Genomic DNA, 21,634 nt, shown 5'->3' with positions numbered 1-21,634 from the left:
CAATTGTGTAAAATAAAGTCAGAATTGCATGATATAAAAGGTACAATTCTGAGATATAAACTTGCAATTGCATGAAATAAAGTCAGAATTGCATGATATAAAGGTACAATTCTGAGATATAAACTCGCAATTGCATGAAATAAAGTCAGAATTGCGTGATATAAACTCAGAATTCTGAGATAAACTTGCTATTGCGTGAAATAAAGTCAGAATTGCGTGATATAAACTCAGAATTCTGATATAAACTCGCAATTGTAAGAAAAAAGTCAGAACTGCGAGAAAAAAAGTCAGAATTGTGACTTTTTTAATCACACAATTGAGTTTATATCTCGCAATTCTGACTTTCTAACTCGCAATTGTGAGAAAAAAAAAGTCAGAATTCTGAGATAAAAAGTCGCAATTACTGTTTTTATTTTTTTATTTAGTGGCGGAAATGGGCTTCCGTTGGACTCGGATGCCCAAAATGGTTACCCGGAGGTGTTGCAAATATGGTCTCAGAGTGAACACACTTTCCTTGAAAGGGACTTTGACTGTACCAAACACAAAAAAATAAATACATAAAATGAATAAATAAAATATTAAATAAACACCACATCACACGGTTCACTTGTTGTATTTGTATTTCCATCCAAATAAAAACCAACGTATAATCTGGAGTGCATAAACTCTTAATTATACTGCAGATAAGGAATATTATGTCACAATGATCTGCCAGTTGTCTTATATATTCAAAAAGAATATTCTAGAAAAGAGAGATTAAAGCAATGCATAGAAAGAAAGAAGCGAAACCAGGATTTTGGAGTCTATATACAGGACATAAATCAGGGTTCTATTGCTTAAATGCGACGCCTCTATAGTCTTCCACTACAAACCAGATCAACGCCCAAGTTAACGTTAAACTTAAATAGCTAATTCAAACCACTGAACCTAGTAGCTTTCCTCTAGTGCTCAAGAACAAATCCAGTCCATCTCCTCCAGTCCAGTGAGGCATTATGGCTGTTATTAATGCAAGAGATCAATGCATCGTCACTACAATTTCACAGATAATTTTTTTTTTTTTGGACAAAATGTGTAATTTAACATTGATTTGACCGTGTAAAAAAATAAGATAAAATCACTTTCTTGCAGATCAAAGCAATATCAAAATGTAGCTAGAGAGCAGTTTGCAAAGCCGTACGGAGAGTTACTGAACTGCTTGAATTATTCTTTCATACTGTACATACACAACGAACACCCATTGCATTGTAGCACAGGAACCCAAAGTAGTTCGTAATTTCTTCCGCCCATGAAATCCCTTCTGAAGGTCCTTTATAAACCTTCATGCATGTTTTGGTTGCTCATAATGACATCCAAATACTGGCCCTGATATTTAAAGCAATGCAGAGAGAAGTAAATAAAATGGAAGCAAAACAAAACAACAAGCAGTCAACTAAGAAAAGTAGTTATGAATACACACTCTCATCTGAGTTTCCCATTATGGGCTTTTTGGTAAAAGTCTTCTTTATAAAAGAAAAAAAATCATCCTACACAGTATATACATCTTTTTACACTGAAGTAAACAGTAAGCACAGAGTTCCTGGGATCAGGAGGCACGGAAAACAACACGCGTGTACGGAGGCCCACGGCCGTGGAGAAACCACTTCCTGTGCCTTCCAGACGTCCCCTTCACCTGGAGTCAGAGTCACTGGAGTCAGATGAGGAGGACGAGGAGGACGAGGAGGAAGAGTCTGAGCTGGAGCTGCTGGCGCTGAGGCGTGACGCCATCGTGTGAGGATCCACGCCGCTGGGCTTCTCTACTGAAAGACACAATCAGGACCGGTTTTCACTCGTCAAGGGAACTGGTTTTGCAGGTGCAACACAGCAGGGCTCAACAACAGAGATTGAGACAACATGTTTGAGAATATTGGACAAAGTATATTTTTAAAATACATATACAAGATGTTTTTGCAAGGAATATTTGTAATATTTTATAATCAGGTCTCATTCATTAACATTAGTTAACTAACATGAACTAACAATGAGTAATTCATTTCTTACAGTATTATTTATTAATCTTTGTTAATATTAGTTAATAATAATACAGTCGTTCATTGTTCATGTTAGTTCACAGTGCATTAACTGAATGTTAACACACACAACATTTGATTTTAATAATGTAAATGTTGAAATTAACATTAACTAAGATAAATAAATGCTGTAGAAGTATTGTTTATTTTTAATTCATGTTAACAAAATGTAGTTAACTAATGAAACCTTATTGTAAATTGTTACCGGAAAATTAATAAAAACAAATAGCTTGTTATTAAAGGTCGAGTAATTTTCATACATGTCTATAAATTAAATATATATATATATATATATATATATATATATATATATATATATATATATATATATATATATTATAGACATATTTAAATATGAATAAAATATATAAATGGCTAAAAATTACAGGATTTACATTATAATTTTATATAAATCCCTACAGAATTTATACAATATACAACTTGTACTTATGAGATAAATTCAATATTTTTGGCTCTGTAAATGTGTATATCTGCAAAAAGACATGGATTAAAAACCATATTCTGGTCTATGATGGACATACTGGAGTATTTGTAGAGCTGCAGGATTTTGGAAAAAAAATAAAAAATAAATAACCAATTAGAAATCATGATGCATATGAAAAAAAGAAACAAATTGCAAATTTTCCGATAAAAATTGTGATTGCGATTTAAAATAGAATAAAAAAACCTCCAAATTTGTGCTTGTTTTTAGGGCTGCACAATCTGGTCAAAGTTTTTGTGATTATTACTAAATAAATTTAAGCAAAATAAGAAATATTACTATTTAATAAAAATGAAACTATATTATAAAATTAAAAAAAAAATAATATAAAATATTTTATAATATTATTATTACTATATATTACTATTAAATGTGTAATTATGACAAGTATTTATTATTAATATTATTATTTAGAAAATAATTATAAAATTATATTAATATGTTATTAAATACATATTTTATTTTTATTACAATAGTGATATTTCTTATTTTGTTTAATAATTTATTTAGTAATAATAATGATCATTAAAGTAAAGCATTAAAATGACTTGTCTTTATTACCATCAAGATTGTATTTTTTGGGCCATAAAGCTTCTCTTTTGTTGAAAACAGCTGGTGTAGAAGTGCTTCCTCTCATTACAAGCTTGTGAAGATGTTTGGTTCCCAAATACGTGTTATGAACGATTTAAACTCGGAGTGAATGCAGAGATGGAGTTCATGTGGAGCAGCATTTATTGCAAACTGAGCCGCTGAAAACACCAAATCAGGAGCTGCTCATGAACAGATTGATGCATTTCACTCTGAAAAATTTATTAAATTGCAACCTTTGTGATTTGATAAATCGCACTAAGCCATAATTGCAATTTCGGTTTTATTGATTAATCAATGCAGCTCTAAGTATTTGTCTGATGAACTGCATCTTGCAGCATGTGCAGTGTGTTTTTTTTTTTTTTTTCTAGCCGTTTTTGAGTGCAAGATCTCGTCCTGTGTACTCATTTTAACCTGCTTGTTCAACAACAGCTCTACACACACAAACTAAATTGATCCCATAAAGACAACACTGGCCTGAACCTCCATTACAGCAGCCTCTGGCCATCAGACCGCACGTATTGCTCAGTCCTGGACACCAAGACATAACAGCAGCTGCAGCTGGTCTCAGCCCTACCTTTGGGTTTCTGGGGTTTCTTGCCAGAGTTCAGCTGCCCGCTCACATCCTGCAATCTCCTCTCCAGTTCTTTCTTCTTCTCCAGAGCCAGTTCCTCTCGGCTCTTTCCGCCTCCTCCCTTCTTCACGACTGCACAAATGAGGGATCTAGATTACACTTTATGCACAAATGGTCCCAGCTAAAACACGCATTATAACTGACTTTGACAGCAAGTTTAAATTAATAAACAATTGCAAATCACAATGCATATGAAAAATAATGGGATGTTGAGCTGCACGATTCAGTGTAAATTGAGAATCACTATTTTTTTTTGGTAAAATAGAGACTAAGAATTAGTTTGAATTATTAAAAAAAAACTGGGTTTTGAAAAATATTAATTGCTATTCAAATTAAAAATTATTAATCAGCTTGAATGAATGAATGATTCAATGACTCACTCACTCAAAGACTTCACTTGTTTCATTACTGGATGAAAGTTTTTGAACAAATCTCTTGAATGAATGATTCAATGACTCACTCAGTCAAACAATTCACTTGTTTTATTACTGGATGAATCAGTTTTTGAAGGAATCTCTTGAATGAATGATTCAATGACTCGCTCACTCAAAGACTTCACTTGTTTCATTACTGGATGAATCAGTTTTTGAAGGAATCTCTTGAATGAATGATTCAATGACTCACTCAAAGACTTCACTTGTTTCATTACTGGATAAATCTGTTTTTGAACAAATCTCTCGAATGAATGATTCAATGACTCACTTAAAGACTTCACTTGTTTAATTACTGGATGAAAGTTTTTGAACAAATCTCTTGAATGAATGATTCAATGACTCGCTCAGTCAAACAATTCACTTGTTTTATTACTGGATGAATAAGTTTTTGAAGGAATCTCTTGAATGAATGATGCAATGACTCGCTCACTCAAAGACTTCACTTGTTTCATTACTGGATTAATCCGTTTTTTGAACAAACCTATTGAATAAATGATTCAATGGCTCACTCAAAGAATTCACTTGTTTAATTCCTGGATTAAACAGTTTTTGAACAAATGTCTTGAATGGATGATTCAATGACTCACTCAAAGAATTCACTTGTTTAATTACTGGATGAAAGTTTTTGAACAAATCTCTTGAATGAATGATTCAATGACTCGCTCACTCAAAGACTTCACTTGTTTCATTACTGGATAAATCCATTTTTGAACAAATCTCTTGAATGAATGATTCAATGACTCGCTCACTCAAAGACTTCACTTGTTTCATTACTGGATAAATCCATTTTTGAACAAATCTCTCGAATGAATGATTCAATGACTCACTTGTTTCATTACTGGTTTAATCAGTTTTTGAACAAATCTATTGAATGAATGATTCAATGACTCACTCAAAGAATTCACTTGTTTAATTACTGGATAAAACAGTTTTTGAACAAATCTCTTGAATAAACGATTCAATGACTCGCTCACTCATAAAGGAGTCACTTGTTTAATTAATGGATGAAACAGTTTTTGAATCTCTTGAATGAATGATTCAATGACTCACTCGTTTCATTACTGAATTAAACAGTTTTTGAACAAATCTATTGAATGAATGATTCAATGACTCACTCATAAAGACTTGTTTCATTACTAGATGAATCAATTGAATAAATAGGTGTGTTCATCTTGAAGCGACTCTTTTAAGGATTAATCGCGCAGCTCTATATTGACTGAAAATGTTGATATTTTCAAGCTATACATCTTCCAGCCTTACTTACAAGCATTAAATCTCAGCTCACCATACGGTTTGCGGGGCTTCTTGCGCAGACAGGTCATAACATAACGTTCCAGCTCTCGCAGCGTGGACGGCTTCAGCGTTTCAAAATCGATTTCGATCTCCTCAGGGTTGGTGTCGCGCAGCGAGGGCTCCCGCGACTGGATGATGTGCACCACGCGCCCCAGTTTCTCCCCGGGCAGCTTGTTGATATCCAGGCTGAGCTGCCGCTTGTCGTCGTAACTCATGGGAAGGCCGTCCTCTTCTTCCTCAGAGTCGTAGTGAGGCAAGGAGACGGCGGCGGTGGCGGCAGCGGCGGCCGCAAAACGAGAAGATGAGGCTGATTTCTTAGTGTTCCTGCCAGAGTAAATAAACAAAAGACAATGATAATGCTGAACTCTGGGAGGTTGAAGTTACTGGTTAAAGATTTGGGCTGGCAACTGAACATTTTTAGCTCCTTGTGAGGATTAAACAAAATATTTCAGTTACCAGTCCGTGTAAAAATATCAAAAATCACTCAATAGGAAAGGAAAAACTAACTTGTTCTTGCTGCTTTTCTTGGCCGGGCCTTTCTTGCTCTGTGTGGATGACAGTGAAGCTCGGCTCGATTTGCTTTTAGGCATTTTGTCCCGCTCATCACTCAAACTTCGACTTCCTCTGCGCTTCTCAGGCTTCTTTTTCTTCTTCTTGTCCTTCTTTTTCTCTCGTTTCCTTTTGGGTTTGACAATCGGGCCAGAGGAGAGGGCGGCCAGCTGCTCGTGCACCGCTCTGAGCTGAAACACAAGATCAGGGTTATGGTGCTGTAATCATTACTAGATGAATATCTGTCACCTTGTAGCTGACCAATAGAGGGCATCCTCATACATTTATCAAAGTAAAATCTGATGCTGTTCATGTGCATGTATGAAGTTGAGCGTAACAGGAAGGTCTGTGTACCTGAGTACACACCTGGTCCTGTAGTTGGGCCAGGCGTTGAGCTCTCTCCTCCTCGCTGTCCGAGCTCGGGCTGCTGTCGCTGCTCGGCTCGCTGTCGCTGCTCGGCTCGCTCTCTGACGAAGAGGAAGAGGAGGATGAAGAGGAGGAAGAGGATGATGAAGAGGAGGAGTGGTGCATTCCCAGCATGCCCATGTTCCGTCCCAGTGGCATGGGAGACAATTCCTCTTCCTCCGAAACCTCGTCAGGCATTTTTGCAAAGCGAAACTCAAACACGTCCTGTGGAAAGACAGAAGGAAAAACAGAAACTGCATGAGGATAATCATTTAAAAACATATAACAAAAATGAACTTTAAAAATTAAAAAAAATAATGTATAATAACTTAATATAATAAAGTTGATAACTTGAAAATTGACAATATGTGTCACTATAGTAAAAGCCAAAGTGGTTTTTTTTTAATCTAATTTAAAATAATTTTTTATATTTTTAGATATATTATTTTATTTTAATTATATTTTATATTATATTTTATATTTAACCTTTTTTATTTAAATCACTGTTTGACAAGGTTGATATTAGGAGAAATAATATCAGGCTTTCTTTCTTCAATAAACATCTAATAATAATAATAATAATAATAATAAAACTGTTACGAATGGAGACTCAGGCGGGAGATCCAAGTGCAGCATTTATTAGAAGTGAGAGTGGTCGTACAGGCAGGGTCAAAACAGGAACAAACAGGAACAGTGAGGAACAGGCAGAGTCGTAGTCAAGGACAGGCAAAGATCAGGACAGGCAGCACGGGTCAAAACAAGAAACAGGCAGGAACGATAACAGACAGGCAGACAGGGAAATAACGCTCGGAATTGTCACAGGGTGAATCAAGACTTCGCAAATGGGTGGTGTGTGTGAGAGTCTTATATAGTCCTGATAATGAGCTGCAGCTGGGTGTGGTGATTAGTGATTAGTGTGAAGTGTGTGCAGGTGAGTGGCAGAGAGGATGATGGGAGATGTAGTCCGGGGAGTGACAGGAACAGACGGTGATCGTTACATAACGCCCCCTCCCGGAAGGCGCGTCCTCGCGCCGTAAAAGGAACAGCTAGGGAGGGGGGGTGGGCGCATTGGAGATCTAACGGCAGATGGGGACGGAATCTCCAATGCAGCCCCAGGGACTCAGGCAGCCACGGCGGGTCAGGTGCCTCGGCAGCCACGGCGGGTCAGGTGGCTTGGGCGGCCACGGCAGGTCAGGTGCCTCGGGCAGCCACGGCGGGTCAGGAGCCTCGGGCAGCCACGGCGGGTCAGGTGCCTCGGGCAGCCACGGCGGGTCAGGAGCCTCGGGCAGCCACGGCGGGTCAGGAGCCTCGGGCAGCCACGGCGGGTCAGGAGCCTCGGGCAGCCACGGCGGGTCAGGAGCCTCGGGCAGCCACGGCGGGTCCGGGGCTTTGGGCAGCCACGGCGGGTCAGGTGGCTCGGCCAGCCACGGCGGGTCAGGTGGCTCAGGCGACCACGGCAGGTCAGGTGGCTCGGCGGCCACGGCAGGTCAGGTGGCTCGGGCGGCCACGGCAGGTCAGGTGGCTCGGGCGGCCACGGCAGGTCAGGTGGCTCGGGCGGCCACGGCAGGTCAGGTGGCTCGGGCGGCCACGGCAGGTCAGGTGGCTCGGGCGGCCACGGCAGGTCAGGTGGCTTGGGCGGCCACGGCAGGTCAGGTGGCTTGGGCGGCCATTGCAGGTCAGGTGGCTCAGGCGGCCACGGCAGGTCAGGTGGCTTGGGCAGCCACTGCGGGACAGAGTCCATAGATGACCCCAGCGGGTCAGAGTCTATACATGGCCCTAGTGGCCTACAGTCCATGAATGGCCATAGTAGTTCAGGGGCCCTTAATGGCCATGGTTGAGCAGGGTCCCCACCCACAAGCTCCCCACCCTAGGTATACTGCCCCCCCCAAAAAGTTCTTGGGGAAATCAAGGGAGGCATTGGCGGGTTCATGGGCAAGGAGCTCGGGTGGCGCCAGCAGGGCAGATGGCCTGAGTGGCAGTGGTAGAGCAAATGGTCCAGGCGGTGGCGTTGACAGAGCAAGGAGTTTGGGCGGCGTTGGCAGGGCTAGGAGCTTGGATGGCGCCGGCAGGGCCAGGAGCTCGGGTGGTGCTGGCAGGGCAAGGAGTTCAGGTGGTGCTGGCAAGGCAGGGAGTTCAGGTGGCGCTGGCAGAGCGAGAAGCGCAGGTGGCGCCGGCAGGGCAAGAAGCGCAGGTGGCGCCGGCAGGGCAAGAAGCGCAGGTGGCGCTGGCAGGGCAAGAAGCGCAGGTGGCGCCGGCCGAGCAAGCAGCTTGGGCGTAAGAGGGGGAAGAACAGAAGGAGCCTTCTTCCTCCTCCTCCTCCTCTTCCGAGGATGAGGCGATGGTTCACCGACTGGAGCGGTTTCTGGAGCAGACTCACTGGCTGAAGCGGGTTCTGGGGTGGACTCCATGGCTGGAACGCCCCCTACCTCCGTGAGCACCGAAGGGCGGCCATCTTGCCCGTAGGCACTGGCAAAGCAGCCATCTTGTCCATCGCGTCCAGGGCGCTTGAGTCCATGGCGACTGGTGAGCTTGAGTGCGTTGCAACCGGCGAACTTGAGAGCGTTGCAATAGGCGAACTTGAGAGCGTTGCAATAGACGAACTTGAGAGCGTTGCAATAGACGAACTTGAGAGCGTTGCAATAGACGAACTTGAGAGCGTTGCAATAGACGAACTTGAGAGCGTAGCGACCGGCTGGCTTGGGTGCGAAGCGGCCACCGGCTTGGGAGCGAAGCGGCCGGCAGAGGCTTGGGAATGCCAGCCACTCGTGCTGAAGTCAGCGGAGGATCAGCCACACTGGGACGTAGTCCTCCGCGCCCTTGGATAGATCCAGAGACGTGACGTGACACTGAACGGTCAGCTGAGACGTGACGTGACTCTGGGCGATCAGCGGAGACGTGACGTGACTCTGGGCGATCAGCGGAGACGTGACGTGACTCTGGGCGATCAGCGGAGACGTGACGTTGCTCTGGGCGATCAGCGAAGGCGTGACGTTGCTCTGGGCGATCAGCGAAGGCGTAGACTGGTGTTGTTGTGATGGTGGCCGCCATTTTGTGAGTGCTTTCCTGAGCGGCAGCCATTACGTGATTCTCTGTGGTGTCGGAATCCTCCGCGACACCCACAGTAAACGGAGAGCCAACAGTCAACAATGCATAGTCCATAAACAAGTAAGTGAGGAACGTGGTCCCTCTTGTCTCAGTTTATTCTGAAGGGGTTGGTTTATGCCATCGCAAAAAAAGTCTATAAGAACACAGTCAGGCCAGTCTGCATAATGGGCAATATCCAGAAACTTCTGAATGTGGTCCTCCAGGGAACTATTACCTTGACGAAGGTGGATGAGACATATAGCTGGGTCCATTCTGAGGCTGGAAACGCTTGTAGAAGCTGCTGGATCGTAGTTGGCGAAGTCTTCTGTTACGAATGGAGACTCAGGCGGGAGATCCAAGTGCAGCATTTATTAGAAGTGAGAGTGGTCGTACAGGCAGGGTCAAAACAGGAACAAACAGGAACAGTGAGGAACAGGCAGAGTCGTAGTCAAGGGACAGGCAAAGATCAGGACAGGCAGCAACGGGTCAAAAACAAGAAACAGGCAGGAACGATAACAGACAGGCAGACAGGGAAATAACGCTCGGAATTGTCACAGGGTGAATCAAGACTTCGCAAATGGGTGGTGTGTGTGAGAGTCTTATATAGTCCTGATAATGAGCTGCAGCTGGGTGTGGTGATTAGTGATTAGTGTGAAGTGTGTGCAGGTGAGTGGCAGAGAGGATGATGGGAGATGTAGTCCGGGGAGTGACAGGAACAGACGGTGATCGTTACAAAAACAAAATAAAATACTACAAAATAATTATTTTATTTAAATCAACTATTTAAAATCACTCAGTTTGACAATATCAGGCTGTTTTAAATAAATAATAATATTTAAAAACACTAAAATGAATAATAAAAAAATAAAAACAACATCTAATAATAATAAAATAAATTATAAATACAACAAAATAATTATTTTATTTAAATTATAAACTATTTAAATCACTCTCAGTTTGACTAGGCTAATATTAGGAGTAAATAATATCAGGCTTTATTTTCTCCCAACAAAAAAAAATTCAAAATAATAAAATGAATAATAAAAATAATAAAAACAACATCTAATAATAATAAAAAATAAAAATACTGCAAAATAATTATTTTATTAAAATTATAAACTTTTTAAAAAATTACTCAGTTTGGCTAGGCTGATTTTCGAATTTAATAAAGTATTTAATAATTATTTAAATGATGAGTAGTAATGAGTAGTAGTACTACTACTACTACTACTACTACTACTACTAATAATAATAATAATAATAGCAAAAATAATATTATAAAATAAAATAAAAAATATATTAATATATAAATCATCTTGGTTACTAGTAAAAACAATTATAAGACAAACCTGTCTCATGTCCAGGTTAAAATCACTTAATTGTTTGCACAAAAACAGCCTATTTTAGGATCATTAAGATTTTTTTGCATTTAACCCTTTAATTTTCACCCCTAGATGGAGCCAAAGAAAACATTATTTATCTTAAAATTCTTATTATTGGACATAAAAAACGACCTCAAGCAGTTTTTTGTCAAAATTTATGTTTTTATCTAAAAGATATAAAACTCTACCGTACGGTTGAGATGTCAGTTTATGGTAAATCTTACTTTACATTTGCGGTAATATTTTATGGGCTTTTCTGAAGAATAAACATACCTGTTACAGTGTTAGTACATCTTAGATACCTTCCATAATTATCAGGGTCCACATGAAATTAGGTTTATTTAAAAAAAAAAAAAAAAAAAAAAAAAAAAAAAAAAAGGGTTGGGGGGGGGGGTGTTTAGAAATAATACATTACATATTGTATTGTGGTGGTCAATATAATATCCAGGCCATTTTCAGTTAATTTAATTCATAACTGTTTCAATAAATTCAGCAAATTTCAGTAAATTCAGGTAATATGGCAATTTAAAGCATTTTACACAACAGGAACATTTTTCATAACAGGAAAACTGCAAGTTTTGTAAAATATCTAAGTCTATTTATGGTCCATAGATTCTCTCCACATCAGTGCATCCTTATATGAAACAGATGAGGCAGTCGAGTTCACGTACCTGCAGTTTTCGTGCCATGGAGACCACATCATGATCTGGAGGATTGTACTTGTAGCAGTTGGAGAACATGAGTCTGACATCAGCGCTGAACTGCTGGGCATCTCTGTACTCGCGCTCATCCATCTTCCTCTGAGCAACACAAAACAGAGGAGGAGTGTTACATCACCTCGGTGTGTTTTATATCAGGACTTTTCCAGAGCCAAAAATCTTCAGTGGGAGAAAGAATGCATATACATGTGTCCAGATCTGACATCTGACATTATCTAATAATAATGCAAAGACTGACACTTCAAATTAACAAAACAAAAATTATTATCTTTAATAATGTCTAAATATATATCCAAATGCAAAACCTAATACAAGTAAATTATTATGTCTGAAAACAATGTTCCCAGCATCTAAGGAATACACAGCCATGTTTATATATTTATATATAGGGTAATACAGCAATCTAGTGGTTACACCATAGTATTACAGATGATAAATGGTGCATAATTTAGAGGTAAAATGTGAATTCATAGTAAAGTGTAATTTATTCCTGTGATCAAAGCTGAATTTTCAGCATCATTACTCCAGTTTTCAGTGTCACATGATCCTTCAGAAATCATTCTAATGTGATGATTTGATGCTCAAGAAACATTTCTGATTATTATCAATGTTGAAACTAATTGTGCTGCTTCAGATTTGCTTGGAAACTGAGATACATTTTATCACTGATAAATAGAAAGTTCAAAAGAACAGCATTTATTTGAAATAAAATCTTAACAGTCACGTTTGTCAACTTAGCAGCAATTATTGGGGTTCAAGCGTTTCAAGGTCTTTAAGTACATGCGTAAAAAGGTATTATGTTTTATTTAGCAAGCCGGTAACCATCTTGATCATAGATGGAAGACCATTTACAGCCAATACAGGCAATTTACCACAGGAAATCTGTGGTTTATAAAGCCTGTCAACAGTTGTTGAGGTTGAGCCAAAAACCTAGGACTAGATCGCCAAAGTTGTTTTCTCAGAATGAGGAGTTCAACCATGTGGTATGAATGTCGTGGGCAGGAGCAAAAAAAAATGTGATACACGATCCTTTACGCACGTTAAAAAAGTGAAGCCGCCCCCCGGTGGCCAATTTCTTTCTAACTTCTTACAGTCAAAAAAAAAAAGTTTTGTTGCGATCAGCCTCCATTAACCTTGTCTGATAGCTGCTCAAAATTCATTGGCTGATAGCGGACATGTTTTTTGAGATACATCAATGTCCTCATAGACAATCATGGCACCTCGGATAAAGAAACTGCATGCCAATTTTCAAGTCAATTGGACTAACGGTAAAGTAGTTATAGCCACGTTTCATATTTTTTTCCTGTTATAGCGCCAACAAGTGGCCAGTCGCCGCGTCCTTTTGTACACAACCACAGAATGAGCTCTTACATAGGTGTGCCAATTTTGGTGAAAATATCTCATTTCGTTCACGAGTTATAGCCTTTTTAGTAAAAGTGGCTCCGCCCATTTTGCACGTTTTGGCGCGAATTGAAATTTCAGCTTTTTTTGATAATTGTTGACAATCAGACTCTAGAGAATCTTGCTGCACTGGTTTGGTTCCGATCGGGCTAAAAACCTAGGACTAGTTCACAAAAGTAGGCTTTTGAAATAATCCCCAATATTTAACAAACGATTCGATGGACAGCAGGCGGTCTTGGAGGCATTGTGGTACGAATGTCGTGGGCGTGTGTTGAAATTTTTTTTTTTTTTTTTTAAATCACATGATACATGATCCTTTATGCGTGTGAAAAACATAAAGGTGCCCCCCGGTGGCCAATTTCTTTCAAATTTCTCACAGGCCAAGCAAGTTTCATTCCGATCGGCCTCTGTTAACCTTGTCCGATAGCTACTCAAAATTCATTGGCCGATGGCGGCCATGTTTTTTGAGATGCGTCAATGTCCTCATAGACAATCATGGCACCTCGGACAAAGTCGCTGCATGCCAGTTTTCAAGTCAATCGGACAAACTGTGAAGTAGTTAAAGCCATTTTCATGCATTTTTTCCCTGTTATAGCACCACCAAGTGGCCAGTCACCACGTTCTTTTGCACATGACCACAGAATGAGCTCTTGCATAAGTGTGCCAAATTTGGTGAAAATATCTCATTCCGTTCACAAGTTATAGCCATTTTAGTAAAAAAGTGGCTCCACCCCCTTTGAATGTTTTGCCGCCCTTTAGGGACCGTGAATTGAAATTTCAGCCTTTTTGATAATTGTTGACAATCAGACTCCAGAGAATCTTGCTGCACTGGTTTGATTCTGATCGGGCTAAAAACCTAGGACTAGTTCACAAAAGTAGGTTTTTGAAATAATCTCCAATATTTAACGAACAATTGATGGACAGCGGCGGTTTTAGAGGCATTGTGGTACAAATGTCATGGGCGTGTGTTGAAATTTTTTTTTATTTTATTTTTTTTTTTTTAAATCACATGATACATGATCCTTTATGCATGTGAAAAACATGAAGGTGCCCCCCGGTGGCCGATTTCTTTCAAATTTCTCACAGGCCAAGCAAGTTTCATTCCGATCGGCCTCTGTTAACCTTGTCCGATAGCTACTCAAAATTCATTGGCCGATGGCGGCCATGTTTTTTGAGATGCGTCAATGTCCTCATAGACAATCATGGCACCTCGGACAAAGTCGCTGCATGCCAATTTTCAAGTCAATTGGACTAACGGTGAAGTAGTTAAAGCCGTTTTCATGCATTTTTTCCCTGTTATAGCACCACCAAGTGGCCAGTTGCCACGTCCTTTTGCACACGACCACGGAATGAGCTCTTGCAAAGGTGTGCCAAATTTGGTGAAAATATCTCATTCCATTCCCAAGTTATAGCCATTTTGGTAAAAGTGGCTCCGCCCCCTTTGAACGTTTTGGCGCCCCTTAGGGACCGTAAATTGACATTACAACTTTTTTTGATAATTATTGACAATCAGACTCCAAAGAATTTTTCTGCACTGCTTCGGTTCTGATCAGGCCAAAAACCTAAGACTAGTTCGCAAAAGTAGGTTTTTCAATAAATCCAAAATACCCAAAAAAAAGTACTAATAAATAGCCCATATCCTAATAATATGCATGCTAATAAGCAACTAGTTATTAATAGTGAGAATTGGACCCTAAACTAAAGTGTTACCCCAATTCTGTATCAAGAATACTAGCCTAATGCAAGTAAAAAGCTCCCAAATGATTATTGAAATAAGTAAAAGTTCACAATGAGGAAAAATTGACGATATGACAAACAATAAATACAATCAAGGATACATGTGAATCATTACACTAATAAATGGCCGTTCAGACGGCACAAAGTTGGTCCAGTTCTGTGTGTATATGAAGGCAGGTGTGGTTCATGCATGTCACCTTGATGGTGCTGAGGTCCATGGGGTGTTTGATGATGTCGTGGTAGTCGTGCAGGCCCAGCGTTGAAGCGTCCACGGGTTTGTAGAAGGGCCAGGCGTACGCTGCGTGTTTTTTGGACAGCAGTTCTTTAAGGACGCCGCTGCAGTAGCGAAGCTGCTTGCTTAGTTTCCCCCGCCGCGAGGGCTGATGGGGCCGCACGGATTCGGGCAGGTCCTTGCGCGGAGGTTTGATTGGACGACGAGACAGCGGCCGTCCCAAAACGGGCTGGAGGTGGGCGGGCTCGTTCACGCCCATACTGGGAGAACAATCAACAGGCATGGAGGACAGAGAGTGGGGCATCTCTCCGGCCGATCCGTGACCTTTTCCCATGCCTCCCATCCGAGCAGCCGCAGTCACGGGGAAGCCGAGCGTAGTGGGAGTGGTGGTGTCGGCTTTACGCTTCACGCCCTTCTTCTGCAGAGACAACAGGCTCTCTTTTTGTGGGTGTAATAACGGCATACATCAACAGAAGCCAAAAATGTTGAGAGCAATGGCAGAAAGCAACATTTTTAGTCTTTTGCTCACACAATGCTGTTGAATTGCTTCTGAAGACTTTGAATATAGTGCACAAGTAGCATGAACTACATCTACGGTGTATTTAGTCTTTTTTTTACACTGCAAAATATTGAAAAAAACAGTAACGTGCAAAAACCTAATATTTATAGGGAAAATTTTTAAATATTGTACTCTCATTAAATGTATTTCTGTAGTATCAAACCGAACTGATCGACAGCTTTAGTGATTATAAAAGGAGCGCTGTTTACTCACTTTCTGTGAAATTCAGTCGCAATTCGAAGAAAAGTGTTTGTTTTTCATGTTACTTTTCCTTACTTCATACTTCAGTACAAAAAAGTGCCAAACTTTGACAAAATTTGATTTCTTGATTATTTGATATTTTATAATAATGATTTCATAATGTTTAAATATAAATTCCAAAAAAAAAAAAAAAAAAAATGTGTGAAAAGAATATTTTAGGGAGAGCAAATGGCTAACAAGTGCTCCTCTGCTGCCATCTACTGGTTATAGTAGTAATTATGTCACGTTTTTTGCTTTTTTGAACGAACAACAGTCAAAAAAGTTAACAGTGATGTTTTACTTTTTACCCCTTACCAAAGCTTAAACACCTTTTCTTAAAAAAATTAAAATAAATAAATAAAATATAAAAATTAATTTAAAAATAAAAAAAGACATGGAATTAAAGTGTTTGCCAACAAGTGTTTTCTTACATCTTGTAACTTTTAGTTTTACAAATGGGGACAATCTTAGAAGGATGAACAAATAATGTTGGTCATCAAATTATAAATACCATTTAAATTAGATAATATTTAGAGCTTTGAAATGCTGGAAAAATTTCCTTGAAAAGTGCTTGAATTTCACCCTCAAAAGGTTGTATGAACTATTTCTGCCACAATACCATTGTTATATTTAGCGTTACTACACTAAATCCATGGTGAATGTTGGTGATTTGTGGACTGAAAAGCCTTCTATGACACAGTGTTTCTCCTGGTTTCCCATCAGCACTGTTTGATCTGATGTCGATGGTCTATAAAAGCGAATTATGTGCTGAATTTAAATGCTTCTACTAGATCTCGCAGCAATGTTATTAGTTTCTAGGCGAATTCAAATGCTTTTCTCACCAAAAAATGTAACATTTTGTTTTTTTACTTAATCAAAATGGAATGAAACTTGGTAAAGGTTTTTGGCACTTGCTATGTGAACACAAAAAAAAAAATCTTGGACATGATTTGAAAGTTAAATGGTCCTGAAAAAATAGTCACACTTGTGCTCCTCATGGACAAAAATGAGCGCATTGGAAAAAAATGGGAAGTGAATTTCATCTAGTGGAAGTGTTTGGTACTGCACCCAAACAAAATCTTACTAAAAGCTCATTTTTTGAGATATCAACCTCAAATTTAGAACACAACTTGTTTACATTTATGCTTTTGATTTTCTTTAGAGCAAAACATGTTTTAGAAAATATATTTTGAATAAAATTAAAAATAGTATTTTTATGCATTTTTCATAATAAACAAACTTCTATACATTTATTTTAGTTTCAATTTAATTTTTTTTTAGACTTTTTTCAACACTAATCTGCCAAGTTTCTTCCATAAAAACAGACTAACTTAAGGTTTTTCTCCAAAGCATTCAAGATTTACATGATAATGTTGTTTTCATGCTCAAAAAGTCATTAACAGCTAATAAATGGATCATAACTATTCCATAAATATAATTTAGTACCCCTAAAAATGCAAAATATTAAATAAAAAAACAATCAAATTAAAAAAATAGAATATTCATTTAATTTTTGACAGCCAATGCGAAGAGCAAATAAATGCATATTAAATATAAATTTCTGTACAATCAACAGGTAACTTCTAATGATGACGCCCAATGTCAGTCCATGCGAAACATGTGCTATAAGGTGTGTGTGTGTGTGTGTGTGTGTGTGTGTGTGTGTGTACCTTTGCAGTGGGTTGAATGGGTGGAGGGGTCATCAGCGGCGGAGGAGGGCCGGTGTTGCTCAGCAGGGTCTGTGGAGGGGTGGAAAACCGTGAATCTGGCGTCTCGGGTGAGGAAGGAGAGTACGCCGACTGAGACACGGCAGGCACCTGGTGAGCCGTCATAACACTTCCTCCTCCTGACGGAAATAAAGTATTAGCATTAATAAAAATGTAATGATTAAAAACTTTTGCCAAAGTGACAGAACAACTGATTAATTGCTCATCTTCCCAAGAATAAGCTACAAATGCGACACTACCTGCAACTATTTGACTGGGTTTCTCACCTCTGCTTTTACGGCCTTTGATGGTTTTTGCTCCTCTACCTCTCGGAGTAGGAGGGAGAAACTCGATCTCGTCCTGGGGCATTTGGGCAACCTTCTGTAAGAAGACCTTCTCCAGAGACTGTGCCATCAGCACAATGTCATCTGTAGGCTGAAAAACAATTTAAGCTCTGTTAATAAGTACATGCAGGTGGATGTGAGAACCATGCATGCATTAACATGCATCTGGGTCTAAATAGTACAAACCAGTCAAAAGTTTGAGGATGTTTTTGAAAAAAAAGTCTCTTTTGCACACCAAGGCTGCATTTATTTGATCAAAAATATAGTAAAAATTGTGAAATATTAATACAACTTAAAATATAATATACCTTATTGTAGATGTAACAGTTAGTGAACATGGTATTGAAGTCCTGCAAGCATTCGCTGGCGCTGCGGTAGTAGTTATTCTCCAGACGTTTCTTGATTGAGCCCATGTCCATCGGCTGTTTAATGATCTTATGGTAGTCCTGAAAGCAAAACGGGCATCACTGGAGATCATATCATCTGTGCATATGAATCTGAGGAAGGTCAAACGCTTGTAGACATGCAGTCAGACTACTGGTAATATGAGCCGCCACAACAGTCACAACAGTCTGAAAGTGATCGTATTAAATACAACAGACAACAACATGCATATAAAGTCTCTTCTGCCCACCCAAGCAGCATTTTTTAATCAAAACTACAATAAAGGGGTAATAAACGTAATAAAAAAATAGTAATAAAAGGGTGAATTTACATTTTTGGGTGATTTACTATCACAAAGTAGCTAAATGTTCACTCACAGGTAGGTTGAGTCGGACCGCGTCCACGGGTTCATGGAAAGGCCATGCGAAATGATGCCGCCACAGCGCTTTCACCAAGACCTTGTGGAGGAACTGCAGCTGATTGGTGGTGCGCCCCTGTCGGCTGGGGTCTTTCACTGGGGGCTGCTGGGGCGGAGGAGGTCCGGGCGGAGGCGCGTGGGGCAGAGACGGACTCTCGAAGCCCTCGTAGAGCAGCGAAGGTTTCCGAATACGCTTGCCCGAGCTCTGCTCCATCCCACTCATGACAGACAGGCTCACTCCCACAGAGCTGCTGTGGACACCAGCAGAAAATCATCAACAAAAACACACGAGATGCAGCAGTTAACATTGGGTCTGAAGGATAAGAAGATATATATATGAATTAAATAATGTAATTATACAGTATTACATTGCATTGTTTAGTGAAAACTGTAGCTACAACAATTCCCCATGAATATACATTACATATAAAACATATATAATGCACAACTAGACAGCCAGTTTGAATAGCAAACTAATATTTGGCCATTTTCAGATTATCAGCATAAGCCATGTCTGATTGTCAGACTATAAATAATTTTACATTTCCATCATGTCAGTTTCAAAATCTACCCACAGCCTTTTTAATACATAAGATAATACACATTTTACACATACATATATATACACAAATAAATATATAAATAAACAAATAAATATAAATATATAAATATAAATAAATGTATATACATTTATATATATATATATATAACAAATAACAAATATATAAATAATATAAATATATGTATATATTCATAGATATATAAACGTATAAACATACGTATACAAATATATATAAATAAAAAATAGATAAACAAATATACATAAATATAAATAATAAATGTATATATATTTATAATTATATATAAAAATAAATAATAAATATAAATAAATAAATATAAATATAAATAAATGTATATACATTTATAAAGAGATATATAAATAAAAATGTACAAATAAATATATATAAACATATATAAACAAATAACAAATATAAAATAATATAAATAAATGTATATATTCATAGATATATAAATAAACGTATATATATATATATACATATATATATAATAAAAACAGATACAACAAATATACATAAATATAAATAATAAATGTATACACATTTATATAGATATATAAATATAAATATACCACATACATATATATTTATTTATTAGGAAATGGTGAATAGACTAAGATACTGGGTAAATATAGCGTGTTTACACACATACATATATATATATATATATATATATATATATATATATATATATATATATATATACACACACACACACACACACATAAATTAGTTTATGATTATAATTTACATGGGAACATTAAATTTCATGTATATGTATGCGTGTACCCTTCAGAAATTAATCTATTGTGATGATTTGCTACACAAGAAACGCATTTATATGCACAGTCAAACCAAAAATTATTTAGACATTTTTGATATATTTTTACTAGTGGGCACAGGACACTATAGTTAATTTATGCAAGTCAGTAAAATTGATCAAAAAATTTGGAACCAAAAATTATTCAGACCATGTTTTGCTTAAGTGTTACCTGACCATAATTAAGTTTTTTAGATCTTATAATATTTTATTACCATTTTTTTTTTTTTAAACTTTGGTAAATAAACTGTATTAATGAATGAAATATATATATATATATATATATATATATATATATATATATATATATATATATATATATATATATATATATATACACACACACACACACACACACATACTCAACCTTCATGAACACATTTTTACTGGAAAACAGTAGCAAAAATCCCAAACATTTATAATTTTAAACCCATTCTAATGTCTGCTTCCACCATCAATTTCAGCAAATCACAGGCATAAAACACATGCAGTGGAGAGGACCATTAAGAAAATGCAAGAAATAATTACAGACACAATAATTCAATAAACACTTCATCTCATGCGGGAAATGATGATGCATTAGCAGCAAGACTAAACCATCACTGTAATATACAGTAAATGTCATCATTTAGTCTGTCCCGCCTATTCTCTGTTTGTAAACAAGTGTTGACTGCATGCATGCCCAATCAGCTCAGGCCAGCGGACACATGAATCACAACAGCCGCTTTAATACCGCCTCAGAGCCGCTTCATTCATTCACACTGGTACAGTGAGTGTAGCCCTTTAAATGCTGAAGATGGCGGAGGGAAATGATGCAGTAACAGTGATGCTCGCTGCATGCTGTTATTGCAGAGGCTGGAACTCGTTTAAAAAGATGCAAAGCCGTTTTAACGAGACACATTCCCATTTAAGAGAGAAAAACAACTTGTAAACAAACGCTTCCTTCCCTCTTCCTCCTCCTTTGTGATTAAAGACACACATAGGATTAGTTTATAGGCTCCGAAGGCGCGCCAATACTACCTGTCAAGAGACGGGCTGATGGCTGCCTCCATTCGGATGGATCGCGACTGTTTTGCGGTGCGGAATCCTGCGTTTTCGCCCCCGTTTTATTGTTATTCAACTCCTTCTGCTCGAGCTGCCCCGCGCCGTCCTACTAGCAAATGGCGCCTTTCAATTTCCGCTCCTGGGTTTTTATATAAGAACGCCAACGACCAATCAGAACTCGTCCCGCCTCTGAAGCGGTCTCCTCATTGGCTTAGTGTCACGCCGTTCCAGAGTTAGACACGCCCAGGGAGTTTGTGTATGACTCACGGTTACCATCTAGTGAGTTTCTTCAATAATTAAATATCAATAATAATGTTTTAATAAAGTTTTTGAGCAGACCTACTTATATTATACTTCTACACTGAACTGAAAGCATGAATAAATTATTAAAACGTGTTATTTCCTTTATCATATTTTAAAAGATATTAGGTTTCATAAGTACATATTTTATATATTAAGTGTATTCTTTGGATAGACTACAGGGATAATACAGAATGGACTAGAATAAACAATAT

The 21,634-nt window shown here is 38.5% G+C and overlaps 1 protein-coding gene across 8 annotated transcripts; it reads right to left on the bottom strand.

The window, feature by feature from the left end:
• Positions 1 to 569: 569 nt before the first annotated feature.
• brd2b (bromodomain containing 2b) lies at positions 570 to 21,255 on the bottom strand. Of its 8 annotated transcripts, none has more exons than XM_048153413.1 (12): positions 21,096 to 21,255; positions 18,637 to 18,928; positions 18,184 to 18,321; positions 17,819 to 17,966; positions 17,496 to 17,671; positions 14,992 to 15,444; positions 11,609 to 11,737; positions 6,433 to 6,696; positions 6,025 to 6,257; positions 5,489 to 5,841; positions 3,734 to 3,862; positions 570 to 1,793 (listed from the first exon to the last, which is right to left on the bottom strand). In XM_048153413.1, the coding sequence occupies exons 1-12, from the start codon at positions 21,125 to 21,127 to the stop codon at positions 1,666 to 1,668; spliced, it is 2,475 nt and encodes an 824-aa protein (XP_048009370.1). In that variant the 5' UTR covers positions 21,128 to 21,255; the 3' UTR covers positions 570 to 1,665. The 8 variants fall into 8 exon arrangements, with proteins under 8 accessions (XP_048009370.1, XP_048009368.1, XP_048009367.1 ...); XM_048153411.1 differs by having other exon boundaries at positions 6,421 to 6,696; positions 21,096 to 21,254; XM_048153410.1 differs by having other exon boundaries at positions 570 to 1,796; positions 6,421 to 6,696; positions 18,637 to 18,925; positions 21,096 to 21,254.
• Positions 21,256 to 21,634: the final 379 nt, after the last annotated feature.

Source organism: Megalobrama amblycephala, linkage group LG13 (genome assembly GCF_018812025.1).
Source record: "Megalobrama amblycephala isolate DHTTF-2021 linkage group LG13, ASM1881202v1, whole genome shotgun sequence".
Lineage (NCBI taxonomy): Eukaryota > Metazoa > Chordata > Actinopteri > Cypriniformes > Xenocyprididae > Megalobrama > Megalobrama amblycephala.
Note: the sequence above shows the minus strand (reverse complement) of the source record. Positions and strands in the feature narration are given on the sequence as shown.